Source organism: Oncorhynchus nerka, linkage group LG19 (genome assembly GCF_034236695.1).
Source record: "Oncorhynchus nerka isolate Pitt River linkage group LG19, Oner_Uvic_2.0, whole genome shotgun sequence".
Taxonomy (NCBI): domain Eukaryota; kingdom Metazoa; phylum Chordata; class Actinopteri; order Salmoniformes; family Salmonidae; genus Oncorhynchus; species Oncorhynchus nerka.
Genome location: NC_088414.1, coordinates 11,862,846 through 11,880,920, shown reverse-complemented (window position 1 = coordinate 11,880,920; position 18,075 = coordinate 11,862,846). Strand labels below are relative to the sequence as shown.

The 18,075-nt window shown below is 46.0% G+C and overlaps 1 protein-coding gene and 1 pseudogene across 3 annotated transcripts; one reads left to right on the top strand and one right to left on the bottom strand.

The window, feature by feature from the left end:
- LOC115101053 (nucleoplasmin-like) lies at nt 1–3,239 on the top strand. 3 transcript variants are annotated; one of them, XM_029620218.2, is made up of 10 exons: nt 1–71; nt 279–339; nt 435–517; nt 743–859; nt 1,103–1,196; nt 1,427–1,551; nt 1,739–1,764; nt 1,887–1,920; nt 2,084–2,122; nt 3,130–3,239. In XM_029620218.2, the coding sequence occupies exons 2-9, from the start codon at nt 303–305 to the stop codon at nt 2,114–2,116; spliced, it is 549 nt and encodes a 182-aa protein (XP_029476078.1). In that variant the 5' UTR covers nt 1–71; nt 279–302; the 3' UTR covers nt 2,117–2,122; nt 3,130–3,239. The 3 variants fall into 3 exon arrangements, with proteins under 3 accessions (XP_029476078.1, XP_029476079.1, XP_064860796.1); XM_029620219.2 differs by lacking the exon at nt 3,130–3,239 and adding an exon at nt 2,193–2,222; XM_065004724.1 differs by lacking the exon at nt 1–71 and adding an exon at nt 161–184.
- The window catches only part of LOC115146894 (unconventional myosin-XVIIIb-like), a 38,067-nt pseudogene continuing 22,940 nt past the window's right edge, over nt 2,949–18,075 (bottom strand).

Here is an 18,075-nt window from a genome sequence, read left to right as displayed (position 1 = left end):
ACCGTTTCCGAAGATGCATTTCTCTCGTTCTCTATCTGTCCCAGGGACCAGTCTGACGTGCAGCGCCTTCGGTAAGCATGTTCAGGCGACGTTATGATTGAGGCTTTGATTGCGAAATTATTAGATGGCTGAACTCCGCTCAACGGTGAAGGACGTTTCTGATAACCACCAGAGACGTCGTTAGGTCCGCTAAATAAATATAGGCTTTGACAAACTTCTGCACATTTAATGTGTTCGGTCTCCGTGTGCGTGACTCACGAGTGTTTTGTTTTTCCCAGGTAAAGTTTTCCAAGTTTGTAAAAATGCACAAACAGGAAAAACCACTGTCGATGTTATGGGGTAGGTATTTAGCTAGAAATTGTGTTCCTAGTGTGCCCATTAAATGTAGCTGTTGGACGGAATCGGTTAGGCTTTTTAAAATTCTGTTTTTGTAGGTTGTGAACTCAGTGAGTCAAAGATGGAGGAAACGTTCAAAACGGATGACACAAACTTCCAACATCAACTCGTCCTGAGAACCGTAAGTCATTACTCATCTTGGAGCATTACATTTTACAATCCAAGTGCTGTACAAACACATGAACCGACTTTAGGTTTCAGGTCGTGTGTAGCAGCCCAGCTGAGCATGTCTGAAATGCACTTGCTATGTAACTACGGGCAGCACGACTGCGATCAATGCAACCTGGAACGCACTTTAAAATCAATACAGTGGCACATTTGCAAATGACTGACTTGTCCCTGGCAGATGTGTCTGGGCGCAGGCGCCAAAGGAGAGTTCAACATTGTGGAGTTGCTTACTGGAGAACCGGATAACGGTAAAGGTATAACTGTGGCGACCCTGCATGCCAGCGGCATGCCCATGGTAAGACGTAGTCCCATTTTTAATTTGTAGGCTTAAATCTATTGCATTGCAGATAATTTTTTTAAATTGATCAACCTGGATATCTATTGTGACATTGAACTACTTCTTAATGACCTAGACTACAACGTGAACTAATATCTGATAATGGGAGTAATCACCAGGGGTTACAGGCCTATCCTAGCTGGGATGCTAGGCTCTGAATTCGAATGAGAACACTGTTATCGTCTGTATTCATATCTCCAGGTCAATCTCGCTGGGCTTGAACTCCACCCTCCTGTCACCTTCAGGCTGAAGAGTGGCGCTGGCCCTGTGTACATCTGTGGGGAACACATTGCCCGTGAGTAGGGGGACCAGGGATGCCCTAGATGATGGGTTTGAAAATGAAGGGCTTAATGACTTCGGGGTTCTGCTTGTCAAGGTCTTGCGGAGTAGCTTGTTTATTACTGTGGAATCGGGTGACTAAATGGTTTAGCCAAAGGGGGTGACTCTAAGAGGCGGCTTGGACATCCATCAACTACAGGGCTTTCAGACTGGCAGCTGTCATCTGTGTAACTTGTTTCTTTCCAGTGGAGGATGACTTCTCAAGCATCGAGAGTGGTGATGAGGAGATGGAGGATGAGGAGGAAGACATTGAGGAGTCTCCTGTGAAGCCGAAGAAAGCACTAGCCAAGAGCGGAAATGCTGCAGGCAAGGTATCTGTTTGGTATCAAATTCTAGCTTTTTTTTATTTTTATTTTTTGTAATGATTAGGTTACCATTTCACTTGGCACGGCAAGACACATACTTATAGCATGTGTTCTTACTCAAACTTGGCTTGACAACGAGATGGTATGCACAAACTGATCTGGGATCAGACTAATGTTGTTTCCCTGTCTCCAGAAAAAGAAGCCAGAGGCGGCAGATGAGTAAGTCGTGTTAATCAATGCTTATCTGACGCATTTATGAAATCATTTCCTGGAAGTGCTTTGCAGAAATGTAATTGTTGTATCTGGTTGACAAAGCCATAATTGATACTCTCTCCTTCCAGACCTGTGTCGGATGACGAGAACCCTCCCCAAAAGGTACTTTAATATTTACTCTGCCTTTTAATATTTACGTTCCTGTTCAATCTGAGACTCCAGCTTTGTCCCAAATGGTACCCTGTTCCCTATATAGTGCACATAGTCTTTCCTGTTAGAATCACAACTGGCTTGGTTATAAAATTGTGGTTCCTATGCTTTTCAGAGAAAGGGGAGAGGAAAAGGCAGGGGAAAGTAATCCCAGGTAAGTGGCTACCTGGTGACTGCCTCAGGGTGTAATGGTAATCTCTGAGTGGGCCTCTATCTGTTTGTAGAGCTGGTGTTGCAAGTACCATGGACTGGATTCCATTCCTAGGACCACCCGTATGTCAAATGTTTGCACGCGTGACTCACTTTGGCTCAAGTGTCTGCTAAATGGCATCTATAAAATATAAACGCAACAGTGTTTGTCTCAGGTTGTGAGCGGAAATAAAAGATCCCAGAAATGTTCCATAGGTACAAAGCTGCCCTTTTTACGGCCCTTTTAGTGAGCGTTTATCCTTTGCCAAGATAATCCATCCACCTGACAGGTGTGGTACATCAAGAAGCTGATTGAACAGCATGATCATTACACAGGTGCACCTTGTGTTGGGGACAATGACAAGGTAACTAAAATGTGTAGCTCTGTCACATAACACAATGCCACAGATGCCTCAAGTTAAGGGAATGTGCAATTGGTATGCTGACTGCAAGAATGTCACCAGAGATGTTGCCAGAATTTAACTTCTCTACCTGAAGTCACTTAATCCCAGTATGCCAAAATGGCCTCTACTGCAGACCATGTTTAACCACGCCAGCCTAGGACCTCCACATCCAGCTTCTTCACCTGCAGGATTGTCTGAGACCAGACAGCTGATGAAACTGTCTGTAATAAGGCCTTTTTGTTCGGGGACATGTACTAATTGGCTGGGCCTATGCCTTAGACCCACCCATGGCTGCGCCCCCTACCCAGTCATGTGAAATCCATAAATTAGGGTTAATGTATTTAAATTGATTTCCCTATATGAAGTAACTCATTAACAATTTCACTGTTTGTTCAGTACATATTTGTTTTAATTAGTCCACTAAACTCCCAAACATTTTGGGACTAAAGATTGGACTTTTAAAGAAGCAAAATGTCACTCCCCACAAGACAAGTGACACTGGCTGTGTTCTCGAGCAGCTCAACTGTATGATGGGAATTTTGTAATCCATTCCTTTGGTCTGTTTCAGGTGCTGCTGCTCATCTAAATGTCCTGTTTGGTCAAAGGTTCTGTCAATCATTTTTAGGTGTCTCTCTACCTGTTCAGTACGTGTATTAAACTAAGTCTGTTTGTCCTGTACTTGTTGTCTGTGCTTTGTAAGTAAATCGTTTGTAAGAAATGGTCGTGTCATAGTTTCGTACATGTTGATTACTACCACTATGTAATTGGTTTATCACCGTAATCTACCAACCATGTTGCTCTTCAGGTGGGAAAGTTTGTTCTAGACTAAATTCTGAGTGACTTAACCGGGGGGATTTATCTTGAAATTGGAGAGCTCAGTTTTGAATGCGGCAGAACACCCTGCCCCAAATGAATCCCTACACTTGATTCTACCTCTAGGGTCTACACCTCCGTTGGCTCACGCCTTAATATGCCCCCCCCGTTACCCACAGACTCAAGGTGTTAAGTGTTCTAGAAGGATGTTGGACCATTCTTCATACAAGTGTGAAACCCAGCAGTGTTGCAGTTCTTGACAAACCAGTGTGCCTGGCAACTACTACCGTACCCTGTTCAAATACCCTTAAATCGTGTCTTTCCCGTTGACCCTCAATGGCACAGCTTAAATCCTTTAACTTGTCTACTCCCCTTCGGTCTCATGTAAAGGTGTTAATGTTCTGGATTGAGGTCGGGTGACCAGTTGACCGCAACCCAATTTTTGAGATGGTTTGGACCGTGGAGTGCTCAGCATATGTGGGAACACCTTCAAGACTGTTGAAGCATGCAAAGGGTTGCTACTTTATGATTCCATGAGTTTTGATGTCTTCTAAATTTTATATTCAGTGGGCTCATTTCAATTTACCACAATCCATCTTTGGCTTAACTCTTTAATGTGTATTCAGACCCTTTTATCCACATGGATTAAATTGTTTCCCCTCTCACCTCAACAGCCCATAATGACACAAAAAAATCTAAACCTGTTTTTGATCATTTAAGTATTCAAACCGCTTACTCAGTACTTTGGCAATGATTACAGCCTTGAGTCTTCTAGGGTGTGACGTTACAAGCTAGGCACACCCTCAAGCTCTGTCAGAATGGCTGGGGAGTGTCGCTGCACAGGTCTCTCCAGAGATATTAGATTGGCCCGGAATTGAAGCCAATCAAGGAGCCTGCGTCTCATTGGTTTGATTCTTCAGTCTTCCTCAGGGATGGAGATTTTTTTTTTTTGGGGGAGCTGTCTTGGCTGTGTGCTTAGGTTTGTAGTACTGTTGGAAGGTGAACCTTACCCCCAGTCAGAGGTCCTGAGTGCGCTGGGGCAGTTTTTCATCAAGGATCTCTCCCTGTACTTTGCTCCGTTCAGCTTTCCCTCGATTCTGACTAGTTTCCCAGTCCCCGCCGCTAAAAAACATCCACAGCATGATGCTGCCACCATGCTTTACTGTAGGGATGGTGACAGGTGTCCTCCAGTTGTGATGCTTGGTATTCCGGTCAAAGAATTCCATCAGATGAGAGAATCTTGTTTCTCATGGTTAGAGTCCTTTTGGCAAGCTCCAAGCGGGCTGTCACGTGCCTTTAACTGGATGGCTTCCGTCTGGCCACTCTTCCATAAAGGCCTGATTGGTGGAGTGCTGCAGGGATGGGTCTCCCATCTCCACAGATGAACTCTGAAGCTTTGTCAGAGTGACCATTGGGTTCTTGGTCACCTCCCTGACCAAGGCCCTTCTCCCCCATTTTCTCAGTTTGGCTGGACGGCCAGCTCTAGGAAGAGTCTTGTTGGTTCCAATATTGTTCCATTTTAAGAATGACGGCGGCCACTTTGGTCTTGGGAACCTCCAAAGCTGCAGAAATGAAGTACCCTTCCCCAGATCTGTGCCTCGACACAATCCTGTCTCGGAGCTCTACGGACAAATCCTTCGACCTCATGGCTTGTTTTTTTTGCTCTGACATCCACTGCCAACTGTGGGACCTTATAAAGACAGGTGTGTGCATTCCAATCAAGTTGTAGAAACGGCTCAAAGATGAATGGAAACCATGATGCACCTGAGCTCAATTTCAAGTCTCATAGCAAAGTTGTTATAAATTTGAACAAATGTTAAAACCTTTCTGCATTTTGTCATTATGGGGTATTGTGTCGATTGATGAGGAAAACAATTAATTGAATCCACTTCAGAATAAGGCTGTAACGTAACAAAATATGGAACAAGTCAAGATGTCTGAATATGTCCCAAATGCACTGTATATCTTCTTTGGCTTGAGTGTGACTCCTTGCAACTTGCATAGGGATCTCTGAATGGCTTCAGTTTATCCTGCCTCACACACAGACATGCAGGCTGTGGAGAGAGAGGAATACATAAAACCTTGTATTGACCATCTTGTATGTTCCCATGCTACTACACCTTAGTCTCTCCCAGACCCTGAGCTGGTAGAGCTGGAGTCAGAGCCCTTCCTGCTGTGTGTGGAGGGGGCAGCTCCCGAAGGTGGACACTGAGTGCCCTCCGACTGAATTGGCCAGGCTGCTGGTGGACTGGGCCTGTCAGATGACCGGCAGAATGTCAGAAGCTGCGTTGTCACAGTTACTGTCACCTAGGAGACGGTGGTTCTGGAACACCATGGGTTCCGACCCCAGATAGCCCTCGCTGACAACTCTATCCAGCAGCCTGCGTCTCATTGGTTTGGTTCTTCGGGGGGGGAAGAGTTGGAGGAGCTGTCGAGTTTGGCTCGAGTCCCTGGAGGCTGCTGATGAAGCCTGGGGTTCGCTTATTTTGCCTAGATTGGCGGCTCGGGGCAGCAGTGGGGAAGGAGGTTTGAGGATGCTGTGAGGCTCCTGATGAAGGTCCTCTGGGCCCAAGGAGAGGGTTGAGGCCCCAGTAGTCTGGGAGAGAAGTAGTACTGCCATCTGCCCTCCCCTGCCACTTACGAAGACCCTCTAACAGCTCGGAGAGGGAGGAGGCCCGACCAAGACCTGAACTATCCCCATTACCAACCGCACCCCCTGGTTCTGAACCCTCATCTGGGTCCGCACAGGAGCTGGGGGAGAGGGAGGATAATCAGAAATGTAACATATAAAAGAGGATTCGTATCTATCCAGTTGCTATTGAATTTCATTATTAAAGTTGAACTGTGCTGAATCAAATTGTACTGACAACTCACCGGAAGTGCTCATGGTGTCTGTGACCGACTGGTTGCTGATTGTACTGCTGCCACAGGGAGAGCCCAGCCAATAACGGATACCCTCGCCAGCATCCTCCATGTCCAGATATTGAGAACCAACACTACACGCACTGATGCTGAGGAAGAGAGAAACACACACACACACACAGTGTTACTGGCAGGCAGAGATCACACACTACCAAGAGAGAGAAGACACGCGACACTGCACAGCCAGTGATGCAAGACTTCTAAGTCCGGGTCAGCCACAGGACATTTCCTGTCCCTGTCTCTGTGTCCTCTCTCTCCTGCTGTGAGACCAGAGGTGGCAGACATTCACACTCAGTTAATATACAGTACATCACCTGTCTGCCACCAGAGAGAGGAAAGAAGAGGAACAGGTGGGAGCGAGAATTAAAATAAAAATTAGGTCAAAGAACAGAAGTTGGACAGAGAAGCGACAGAGCCGGCAAGATTGAGAGGGGGAACGGTAAAATGACGATAGAGAAAGGGACAGGAGGGAGAGAGCAGAACTGGCTTCTGTATTGTAACTCCCATGCATCATGGAAGACAAGAATATCAAAGCAGGTGAACTCTCATACACACACCTTAGAACAGAGACGAGCTCATTGTAACTTCTTAAACGTTTCGTGCTCGTCGCTCTTTGCTCCAGCCCTGTGGTCCTCGAACCGGTCCACCCACAGACCACAAGACAAAACCAACAGGGAGATGGTGCCAGGTGCCGCCGTAGACAGTAACAGTCAGACTACAGCTCAGACATCTAGCCACTCGCAACAAGGCTATTCCGCTCACAACCAGCATTGCAACATGCTCGGTCTGTCCACATCATCAACAGCCCTGGGATCAAGTCAGAACAGACTGGTCTAAAAACACACACACACAGGGACCCAGGGTTGTTACAGGTCTCTCTTTCTGGTCAAGGATTCCACAGCCGTCGCAACACTTGGGGAGAGGGGTCAAAGGTCAGTGGTAATATCAGTGATAACGTCACTTCCTTGTGAACACACCTGTACCCGTCCTTGACTCCTAACAGAGTCATTCTTCCCACACACACCATTGCTTTAACCCTGCCCCCGATACCGCTCTCACACCACCCAACACAGCAAGATACGAGTCGCTCTCATCACTAGACTCCACTTCCTCCAGGGAGGCCTGCGGATCAACGATACGGCGGATGGATGTCTCCAGATCGGCTTGTAATGTCTGTCGGACTGTACTCAGCTCCGTCACTTGCATCTCCTGAGAACACAGAGAGAGAAAGAGAGAGATGTGTCCATTGGTGAGGTGACAGACCGCCCACAAGGAACGCTAAGGATGTGTGTGAATGCGCCCGTGTCACTGGCCAACTGTAAGTTTATCCATGCTATTCAATACAGGCCAGAATGGATGAGTCTTAAAACAATGCCCAGTCATCATCGCATCATCAGTCATATACTCTGATGTACACACACACACACATCCGCGGGTCCTGGGCTTTCCTGTTGTGTGTATGTGTCTGTTGGTCAGGGTTCTCGAGGAGCATTCTTCCGTATTTATACGGAAAAAGAAAGGAGTGATTTATTTATTCATCTTCCCCTTTCCCTGCTCTCATCCTGTCATCTCGCTCTCCCTCACACACACTAGCTCATTCACTCAAATTTACGACACACACTAGCGCACATGACATGAAGCGCACATGTGACACACACCCTTTGTGTGTGTGTGTGTCGGGGTGGGGGTTTAGTGGTTGTCATAGAGACACGAGAAGTGGGATGGGGTGTGTGTGTGTATCCTTAACCTTGAGAAGGCAAAGTGGATTAATCACAGCCAGACAGTGGCACAGCTAGAGAGAGAACGCTGGGGAGCCAGAGAGTACGTGTGAGTGTGTTTGTCTCTCGCTCCGAGAGCTTTGTGTGTCTGTGTGGTTGGTCATTAGGTCGTGAAAAGGCATCAGTGTTACGGACGCTCTCAGAATACATAACAGGCACATATACACACACACATACATGCAGCCTACACACACAGACGACACAATCACTACAACTAACACCCTGCTCTTGTGCGCGCCATATATGTTTGCTGCTACTATCCTGTTCTCTCTTTGTGGTGTGTAAAGTGTGTGTAGTATGTACAGGTGAAGTCGGAAGTTTACATACACCTTAGCCAAATCCATTTAAACTCAGTTTTTCACAATTCCTGACATTTAGTCCTAGTAAAAATTCCCTGTCTTTAGGTCAGTTAGGATCACCGCTTTATTTTAAGAATGTGAAATGTCAGAATAATAGTAGAGTGATTTCAGCTTTTATTTCTTTCACATTCCCAGTGGGTCAGAGGTTTACATACACTCAATTAGTATTTGGTAGCATTGCCTTTAAATTGTTTAACTTGGGCCAAACGTTTCGGGTAGCCTTCCACAAGCTTCCCACAATAAGTTGGGTGAATTTTGGCCCATTCCTCCTGATAGAGCTGGTGTAACTGAGTCAGGTTTGTAGGCCACCTTGCTCGCACAAGCTTTTTCAGTTCTGCCCACAAATTTTCTATAGGGTTGAGCTCAGGGCTTTGTGATGGCCACTCCAATATCTTGACTTTGTTGTCCTTAAGCCATTTTGCCACAACTTTGGAAGTACGCTTGGGGTCATTGTCCATTTGGAAGACCCATTTGCGAACAAGCTTTAACTTTCTGACTGATGTCTTGAGATGTTGCTTCAATATATTCACATCATTTCCCTTCCTCAAGATGACATCTATTTTGTGAAGTGCACCAATCCCTCCTGCAGCGAAGCACCTCCACAACATGATGCTGCCACCCCTGTGCTTCACGGTTGGGATGGTGTTCTTCGGCTTGCAAGCCTCCCGCCTTTTCCTCCAAACATAACGATGGTCATTAAGGCCAAACAGTTCCATCAGACCAGAGGACATTTCTCCAAAAAGTACGATCTTTGTCCCCATGTGCAGTTGCAAACTGTAGTCTGGCTTTTATGGCAGTTTCAGAGCAGTGGCTTCTTCCTTGCTGAGCGGACTTTCATGTCGATATTGGACTCGTGTTACTGTGGATATAGATACTTTTGTACTTGTTTCCTCCAGCATCTTCACAAGGTCCTTTGCGGTTGTTCTGGTATTGATTTGCACTTTTCGCACCAAAGTATGTTCATCTCTAGGAGACAGAACGCGTCGCCTTCCTGAGTGGTATGACGGCTGCGTGGTCCCATGGTGTTTATACTTGCGTACTATTGTTTGTACAGATGAACGTGGTACCTTCAGATGTTTGGAAATTGCTCCCAAGGAAGAACCAGACTTGTGGAGGTCTACAATTGTCTTTGAGGTCTTGGATGATTTATTTGGATTTTCCCATGATGTCAAGCAAAGAGGCACTGAGTTTGAAGGTAGGCCTTGAAATACATCCACAGGTACACCTCCATTGACTAAAATGATGTCTATTAGCCTATCAGAAGCTTCTAAATCCATGACATCATTTTCTGGAAGAATGATTTTTTAAGCCTTGAGACATGGATTGTGTATGTGTGCCATTCAAAGGATGAATGGGCAAGACAAAAGATTTAAGTGCCTTTGAACGGGGTATGGTAGTAGGTGCCAGGCACACCGGTTGTGTCAAGAACTGCAACGCTGCTGGGTTTTTCAAGCTCAACAGTTTCCCGTGTATATCAAGAATGGTCCACCACTCAAAGGACATCCAGCCAACTTGACACAACTGTGGGAAGCATTGGAGTCAACATGGGCTAGCATCCCTGTGGAACGCTTTCCACACCTTGTAGAGTCCATGCCCGGATTAATTGAGGCTGTTCTGAGGGCAAAAGGCGGGGGTGCAACTCAATATTAGGAAGGTGTTCTTAATGTTTTGTACAATCAGTGTATAGTGTGTGTGTCTTACCTGCTCTATGCGTCTGCGGCTACTGTCCTGTTCTCTCTGAGCCAGGTCTTCCATTTCGTGGAGGCGTTGCCTGTTCTCTCTCTCCCTGGCCCCCGTCTCAGCACTCTGTTCCAGCTCCTCTCCAAGGCACACAACACTGTCCCTCAGATGCAGCACCTACAGAGAGATTTTTCTGAGAGATTATTATTTTCATTCTTTCCAGAATTTCTGCTTTGGAAATATGTACACCATGCCAATATTGCACCATGAAATTGAATTGAGAGAAAGAGAGAGATATTAGAGTGACAGAGAGCGAGAGACAGAGGAAGAAGAAGTGTGTGAGTAAAGACATGCTATCTAGGGTTTTACTGTCCATTTTGTGTCGTCGTCTCACCTCAAACCTCTTGACCTGTCCTCTCTGGAACTTCAGCTTGTTCTCCAGGTCACACACCTTGGCCTCCTGCTTACTGACGACACTACGCCCACGGTGGACGACTCCAGGAGCTGCACCCTGGCCACACTCGTTGCAAGCTGAGGAGGAGGCGAGGAACAGAGAGGAGGAGGAGAGGAGAGGCTGAAGGACAAGAGGAATGGCAGAGTGGGTTTTTCAGCCAGTCTCCTATCCACAATAACAGCATGTGAAGGTCACCATCTCCCCACATTACTCAGCTCTCAGTCCTTACCTCTTCCTGTACTGTGTGTCTCTGTTTATTGACCTCCTCCAGTTCAGCCTGCAACTCTCTGACCTGAGAGATACCACCGGAGGACTGAGAGAGAGAAAGATCAGGTTTTTGGTCATCTTTCATTTTTAGTACATGTCGAAGTCTTTATACATGGTTTTGAGCCACTATGAGGCAGAGAGGGAACCCACCTGAGCGATGAGGGCTTTGTGTTTCTTCAGGAGTTCATCAAGGTCCTCCTGGTTCTCCTCTAGTCTCTTCAACAGATCTGACTTCTCATGTTGGAGCTGGACTACCGGCTCATCCACCTACACGTAGACACACACACTTTAAAACTGCTCTCTCCAAAAGATTGTTGTCCTCACACATATACAGGATCCTGTTACTGTTGGTTTCAGAAGGATTGCAAACATTTTGATGTTCACAGTTCCCGGACACGACTGATAATTATAATGTTCTAGTACCAGTAGTAGTAAGAGTCTAGTACAAGGCCTCTATATCTCTCACCAGATGCTTGTGTTTGCAGATGTTCTCTAGTTCTGAGCATTCTCCAGTTCCATGGACAGAGTCTTCTGAAAATACTCCAGCTCTCCCCAACTGACAGAGAGAGGGAGTGGAAGGTATGTTTAAATTTTACCCCCCTTTTTTCTCCCCGTTTTTCATGATATCCAAATTGGTAGTTACAGTCTTGTCCCATCGCTGCAACTCCCGTACGGACTCGGGAGAGGCGAAGGGTCGAGAGCCATGCGTCCTCAAACACGACCCTGTCAAGCCACACTGTTCGCTTAACCCGGAAGCCAGCCACACAAACATGTCGGAGGAGACATACCTGCCACAGGAGTCGCTAGAGCGCGATGGGACATGCCTGCCACAGGAGTCGCTAGAGCGCGATGGGACATGCCTGCCACAGGAGTCGCTAGAGCGCGATGGGACATGCCTGCCACAGGAGTCGCTAGAGCGCGATGGGACATGCCTGCCACAGGAGTCGCCAGAGCGCGATGCGACATGCCTGCCACAGGAGTCGCTAGAGCGCGATGGGACATGCCTGCCACAGGAGTCGCTAGAGCGCGATGGGACATGCCTGCCACAGGAGTCACTAGAGCGCGATGGGACATGCCTGCCACAGGAGTCGCTAGAGCGCGATGGGACATGCCTGCCACAGGAGTCGCTAGAGCGCGATGGGACATGCCTGCCACAGGAGTCGCTAGAGCGAGATGGGAAAAGGACATCCCGGCCGTCCAAACCCTCCCCTAACCCGGACGACGCTGGGCCAATTGTGCGTCGCCTCATGGGTCCCACGGTCACGGCCGGCTGTGACACAGCCCGGGATCGAACCCGGGCCTCAAGCACTGCGGTGCCTTAGACCGCTGTGCCACTCCACTCGGGAAGCCTCTATATTTTATTATTGTGAATCTAAACACACCTAGAATCCCCCTTCATAACATCATAGTGTGTCTGTGTGTACCTGGCAGTGCAGGCGCTCTATGTGTTCCTTGCTGCCGGGGGCCTGGTTGTGTCCAGGGTTGTCTATGGTAGACGGTAGTAGCTGAGCGTCCACCAGCAGAGCATGGGTTCTCTTCAGATCTCTCCTCAGTCTCCTCTCCACGTCAAAGTCCCTGTGGCCCACCTGGCAGAAGGATGAGACAGGGAGCAGGCAAGGCAGCAGGCTGTTAGTCAGCCTGCCAGCTTAGTGGAGTCTGCCACTAGCACAGTCGGTGTAGTCAGCTCAGCTGCCCCGATTAAGACCGTGTCTGTTTCCTCGATCTTGTCCGGGCAAAACTAAACATTGGCGGTGTTCGCTTTAGCAATCTCACTGGAATAAAGACATCCTCTAATTCCTGCCATTATTAAAAGAGATTGTGATATCTCAAAATAAGGGCTACTTAATGTTAGATCCCTCACGTCCATGGCAGTCATAGTCAATGAACTAATCACTGATCATAACCTTGATGTGATTGGCTTGACTGAAACATGGCTCAAGCCTGTTGAATTTACTGTGTTAAATGAGGCCTCTCCTCCTGGTTACACTAGTGACCATATCCCCCACACATCCTGCAAATGTGGAGGTGTTGCTAACATTTACAAAGGCAAATGAAATAAAAAATTACAAAAATGACTGAGTTTTCATCTTTTGAGCTTCTAGTCATGAAATCTATGCAGCCTGCTCAATCACTTTTTATAGCTACTGTTTACAGGCCTCCTGGGCCGTACACAGCATTCCTCATTGAATCCCTATCTGACCTTGTAGTGATGGCAGATAATGCTAACACTTTTGGTGACTTCAATATTCACAAGGAAAGGTCCACAAACCCACTCCAAAAGGCGTTCGGAGCCATCATCGACTCAGTGGGTTTGGTCCAACATGTCTTCGGACCTACGCATTGCCACAGTCATACCCTGGATCTGGTTTTGTCCCGTGGAATAAATATTGTGGATCTCAATGTTTTTCCTCATAATCCTGGACTATCGGACCAACATCTTATTACGTTAGCAAATAATCTGCTCAGAACGCAACCAAGGATTGTCAAAAGCCGTGCTATAAATTATTGGACAACCCGAAGATTCCTAGATTCCCTTCCAGACTCCCTCCACCTACCCAAGGATGTCGGAGAACAAACATCAGTTAACCACCTAAACAAGGATCTAATGTAACCTTGCGTAATACCCTAGATGCAGTCACACCTCTAAAAACAAAAAAAAGCTCTATGGTAAACAGAACATATCAGAGCCCTGAAGCAAGCTTCTACAAAATTGGAACGGAAATGGCGCTCCACCAAACTGGAAGTTTTCCAACTAGCTTGGAATGACAGTACCGTGCAGTATCGAAGAGCGCTCACTGCTGCTCGATCAGCCTACTTTTCAATCCTAATTGAGAATAAAAACAATCCAACATGTATTTTTGATACTGTCGCAAATCTAACTGAAAAGCAACACTCCTCAAAAGAGGATTGCCTTCACTTCAGCAGTGATGAATTCGTGAACTTTCTTCAACAAAAATATCATGATCATTAGAATGCAAATTACAGACTCCTTTTTGAATCTATGTATTTCTCCATAATTCAGTTGTCCTGAGTCTGCACAGAACTGCCAGGACTTAGGATCAATGGAGACTCAAGTTTTAAAAATCCTGTATCTCTTTACACATTCACAAAATTAGTGATAGCCTCTAAACCTTCAAGCGGTCTACTGGACCCTATTCCAACTGAACTACTGAAAGCGCTACTTCCTGTGCTTGGCCCTCCTATGTTGAACATAATAAATGGCTTCCTATCCTCCGGATGTGAACCAAACTCACTAAAAGTGTCAGCAATAAAGCCTCTCCTGAAAAAGCCAAACCTCGACCTGGAACATTTTTACAACTAATCGGCCTATATCGTCTCTCCCATTCCTCTTAGCATTTTTTGAAAAAGCTGCCTTCCTGAAGACAAATAATGTATATGGTTTTAGATCCATCATAGCACCGAGACCGCACTCTAAAAAGGTCATTTACCACCTTTACATGGCATTAGACCAAGCATCTGCATCTGTCCTCGTGCTCCTAGACCTTAGCGCCACTTTTGACGCCATCGATCACCACATTCTTTTGGAGAGATTGGAAACCCTAATTAGTCAACACGGACTAGTTCTGGCCTGGTTTAGATCTTATCTTTCAGGAACGATATCTGTTCGTGTCTGTGGATGGTTTGTCCTCTGAGAAATCAATTGTATGTTTCGGTGTTCCTCAATAACCACTATTGATTTCACCATATATTCTACCTCTTGGTGATGTCATTCAGAAACACAATGTCAACTTTCACTGCTATGCGGACGACACACAGCTGTACATTTTGAAGAAACATGGTGATGCTCCACAATTGCCTACACTGGAAGCCTGTGTTTCAGACATGTGGAAGTGGATGGCGGCAAATGTTTTACTTTTAAACTCGGACAAAACAGAGACGCTAGTTCTAGGTCCCAAGAAACAAAGAGATCTGCTGTTTGATCTGACAATTCATCTTGGTGGTTGTACAGTCGTCTCAAATAAAACGGAAGGACCTCGGCGTTACTCTGGACCCTGGTCTCTCTTTTGACGAACATACAGTATCAAGAATATTTCAACAGCAGCTTTTTTCCATCTTCGTAGCATTGCAAAAAATCTGAAGCTTTTTGTCCAAAAATGACGCAGAAAAGCTAATCCATGCTTTTTTATCTTCTAGATTACACTACTGCAGTGCTCTACTCTCCGGCTACCCGGATAAAGTACTAAATAAACTTCAGTTATCGCCAAATACGGCTGGTAGAATTTAAAAAATCATATTACTCCATTGCTACACAGGCTTAATGTTAAGGCAAGGGCTGATTTTCAAGGTTTTCCTGCTAACCTATAAAGCATTACATGGACTTGCTCCTACCCATATCTCTGATTTGGTCCTGCCGGCCGTACACACCTACACATACGCTCACAAGACACAGGCTTCCTTATTATCCCGAGAATTTCTAAGCAAACAGCTTGAGGCAGGGCTTTCTCCTATAGCGCAACGTTTTTATGGAATGGTCTACCTACCCATGCGAGAGACGCAGACTCAGTCTCCTGAAGACTCATCTCTTTCAGTAGGTCCTATGATTGAGTGTAATCTGGCCCAGGGTTGCGAAGGTTAACGGCATGGCAACGTTTTATGGAATGGTCTACCTATCCATGTGAGAGACGCAGACTCAGTCTCCTGAAGACTCATCTCTTTCAGTAGGTCCTATGATTGAGTGTAATCTGGCCCAGGGTTGCGAAGGTTAACGGCATGGCACTGGAGTGACGAACTGCCCTTGCTGTCTCTGCCTGGCTCCCCTCTCTCCACTGATATTCTCTGCCTCTGACCCTGTTATGGGGAGTCACTGGCTTACTAGTGCTCTCCCATGTCGTCCCTAGGAGGGGTGTGTCACGTCGTGCCAGGCTTTTTTCCACTATATCCCCTGTCTCAGCCTCCAGTATCTTCGCTGCAATAGACTATGTGCTGGGGTTCTAGGATCAGTCTTTCCTATCTGGTGAAATTCTCCTGTCTTGTGTGAACATAAGTATGCTCCCTCTAATTCTCCCCTCTCTCATACTCCCTCACACCCTCTCTCGCTCGCTCTCTCTCGTCAATATCAAGGAGTGGAGGAACTCTGGGGCAATGAGTTAACGTCGGTTGGTGACGTTTGTAATTCAATTTGTTGCTGTGAGGGAGTTAGCGGGGCTGATGCATTGTACACGGGGAGGCATAAACAGACTCTACATCTTCCTGTAGTGACAGAGTGAGGTGAGGCGGCTCGGGGCTGCCTGCTATATTGGGTGTCTTTGTATTGCCTGTTGGTAGAAGTGACATGCTGAATTCATCACCTAGAGAGCGTTACACTAGAAAAATCTATACTTCCCCAACGCCTGGACTGGAAAGCACACAGACACACGCTAACACACACACACACACACACGCGCGCTAACACACACACACGCGACCCAGAGGCACATTAATAGAAAGACCAGCATGATTCAACAGCGCCAATGAGATTGAGTTTGCGTATAAGGGTGTATATGTGTGTGTGTGTGTATCAGCAGTCTGACCAACAGTCTATCAATATGTAAATTCAGGAGTGCGCAGTTACTTTATCAGTGATAGCAGGTCTGTCAACGCAGCAATCGGTGCTGTGTACCCCGTGGTGTTTGATGAGGCCCCTGTCTATACTGAGAACTATTACTGTGTGTGTGTGTGCCTGCATAGCTATATAAATGGTGTGTATACCTGGTCACAGAGTGTAGATATCAGTCCCTCCCGGTCGTGTTTCTCGTGGACTCCTGTTCCAACTGCATCTCCAGCTGACGCAGCTACAAGGCAATGGAAAGAACCAGATTACAACTACCACAAATGAGCAAAGGAACCAGGTGTTTTAGAGGACATAGTCTCACCATGTTCAAGAGTCAAACAAAAAGGAACCAGGTGTTTTAGAGGACATAGTCTAACCATGTTCAAGAGTCAAACAAAAAGGAACCAGGTGTTTTAGAGGACATAGTCTCACCATGTTCAAGAGTCAAACAAAAATGAACCAGGTGTTTTAGAGGACATAGTATCACCATGTTCAAGAGTCAAACAAAAACGAACCAGGTGTTTTAGAGGACATAGTCTAACCATGTTCAAGAGTCAAACAAAAACGAACCAGGTGTTTTAGAGGACATAGTTTAACCATGTTCAAGAGTCAAACAAAAATGAACCAGGTGTTTTAGAGGACATAGTCTAACCATGTTCAAGAGTCAAACAAAAAGGAACCAGGTGTTTTAGAGGACATAGTATCACCATGTTCAAGAGTCAAACAAAAAGGAACCAGGTGTTTTAGAGGACATAGTCTCACCATGTTCAAGAGTCAAACAAAAAGGAACCAGGTGTTTTAGAGGACATAGTCTAACCATGTTCAAGAGTCAAACAAAAAGGAACCAGGTGTTTTAGAGGACATAGTCTAACCATGTTCAAGAGTCAAACAAAAAGGAACCAGGTGTTTTAGAGGACATAGTCTAACCATGTTCAAGAGTCAAACAAAAAGGAACCAGGTGTTTTAGAGGACATAGTCTAACCATGTTCAAGAGTCAAACAAAAAGGAACCAGGTGTTTTAGAGGACATAGTCTAACCATGTTCAAGAGTCAAACAAAAAGGAACCAGGTGTTTTAGAGGACATAGTCTAACCATGTTCAAGAGTCAAACAAAAAGGAACCAGGTGTTTTAGAGGACATAGTCTAACCATGTTCAAGAGTCAAACAAAAAGGAACCAGGTGTTTTAGAGGACATAGTCTAACCATGTTCAAGAGTCAAACAAAAAGGAACCAGGTGTTTTAGAGGACATAGTCTAACCATGTTCAAGAGTCAAACAAAAAGGAACCAGGTGTTTTAGAGGACATAGTCTCACCATGTTCAAGAGTCAAACAAAAAGGAACCAGGTGTTTTAGAGGACATAGTCTCACCATGTTCAAGAGTCAAACAAAAAGGAACCAGGTGTTTTAGAGGACATAGTCTAACCATGTTCAAGAGTCAAACAAAAAGGAACCAGGTGTTTTAGAGGACATAGTCTAACCATGTTCAATAGTCAAACAAAAAGGAACCGTGCACTTTATATATTAAACACAAAAACAACGTTTTAAGGGAGGAGTAGGGCATTGATCGGAAGCAGGAAAAGAAAGGAACCGTACAAGCCTCCTTCGCTCTACCAAGGTTTTCCAGCACACGGCTTTGACCTACTACAGCAGCTATGTTGGTCTATTGTAATTCAAACCACGTGTAGGCAGGT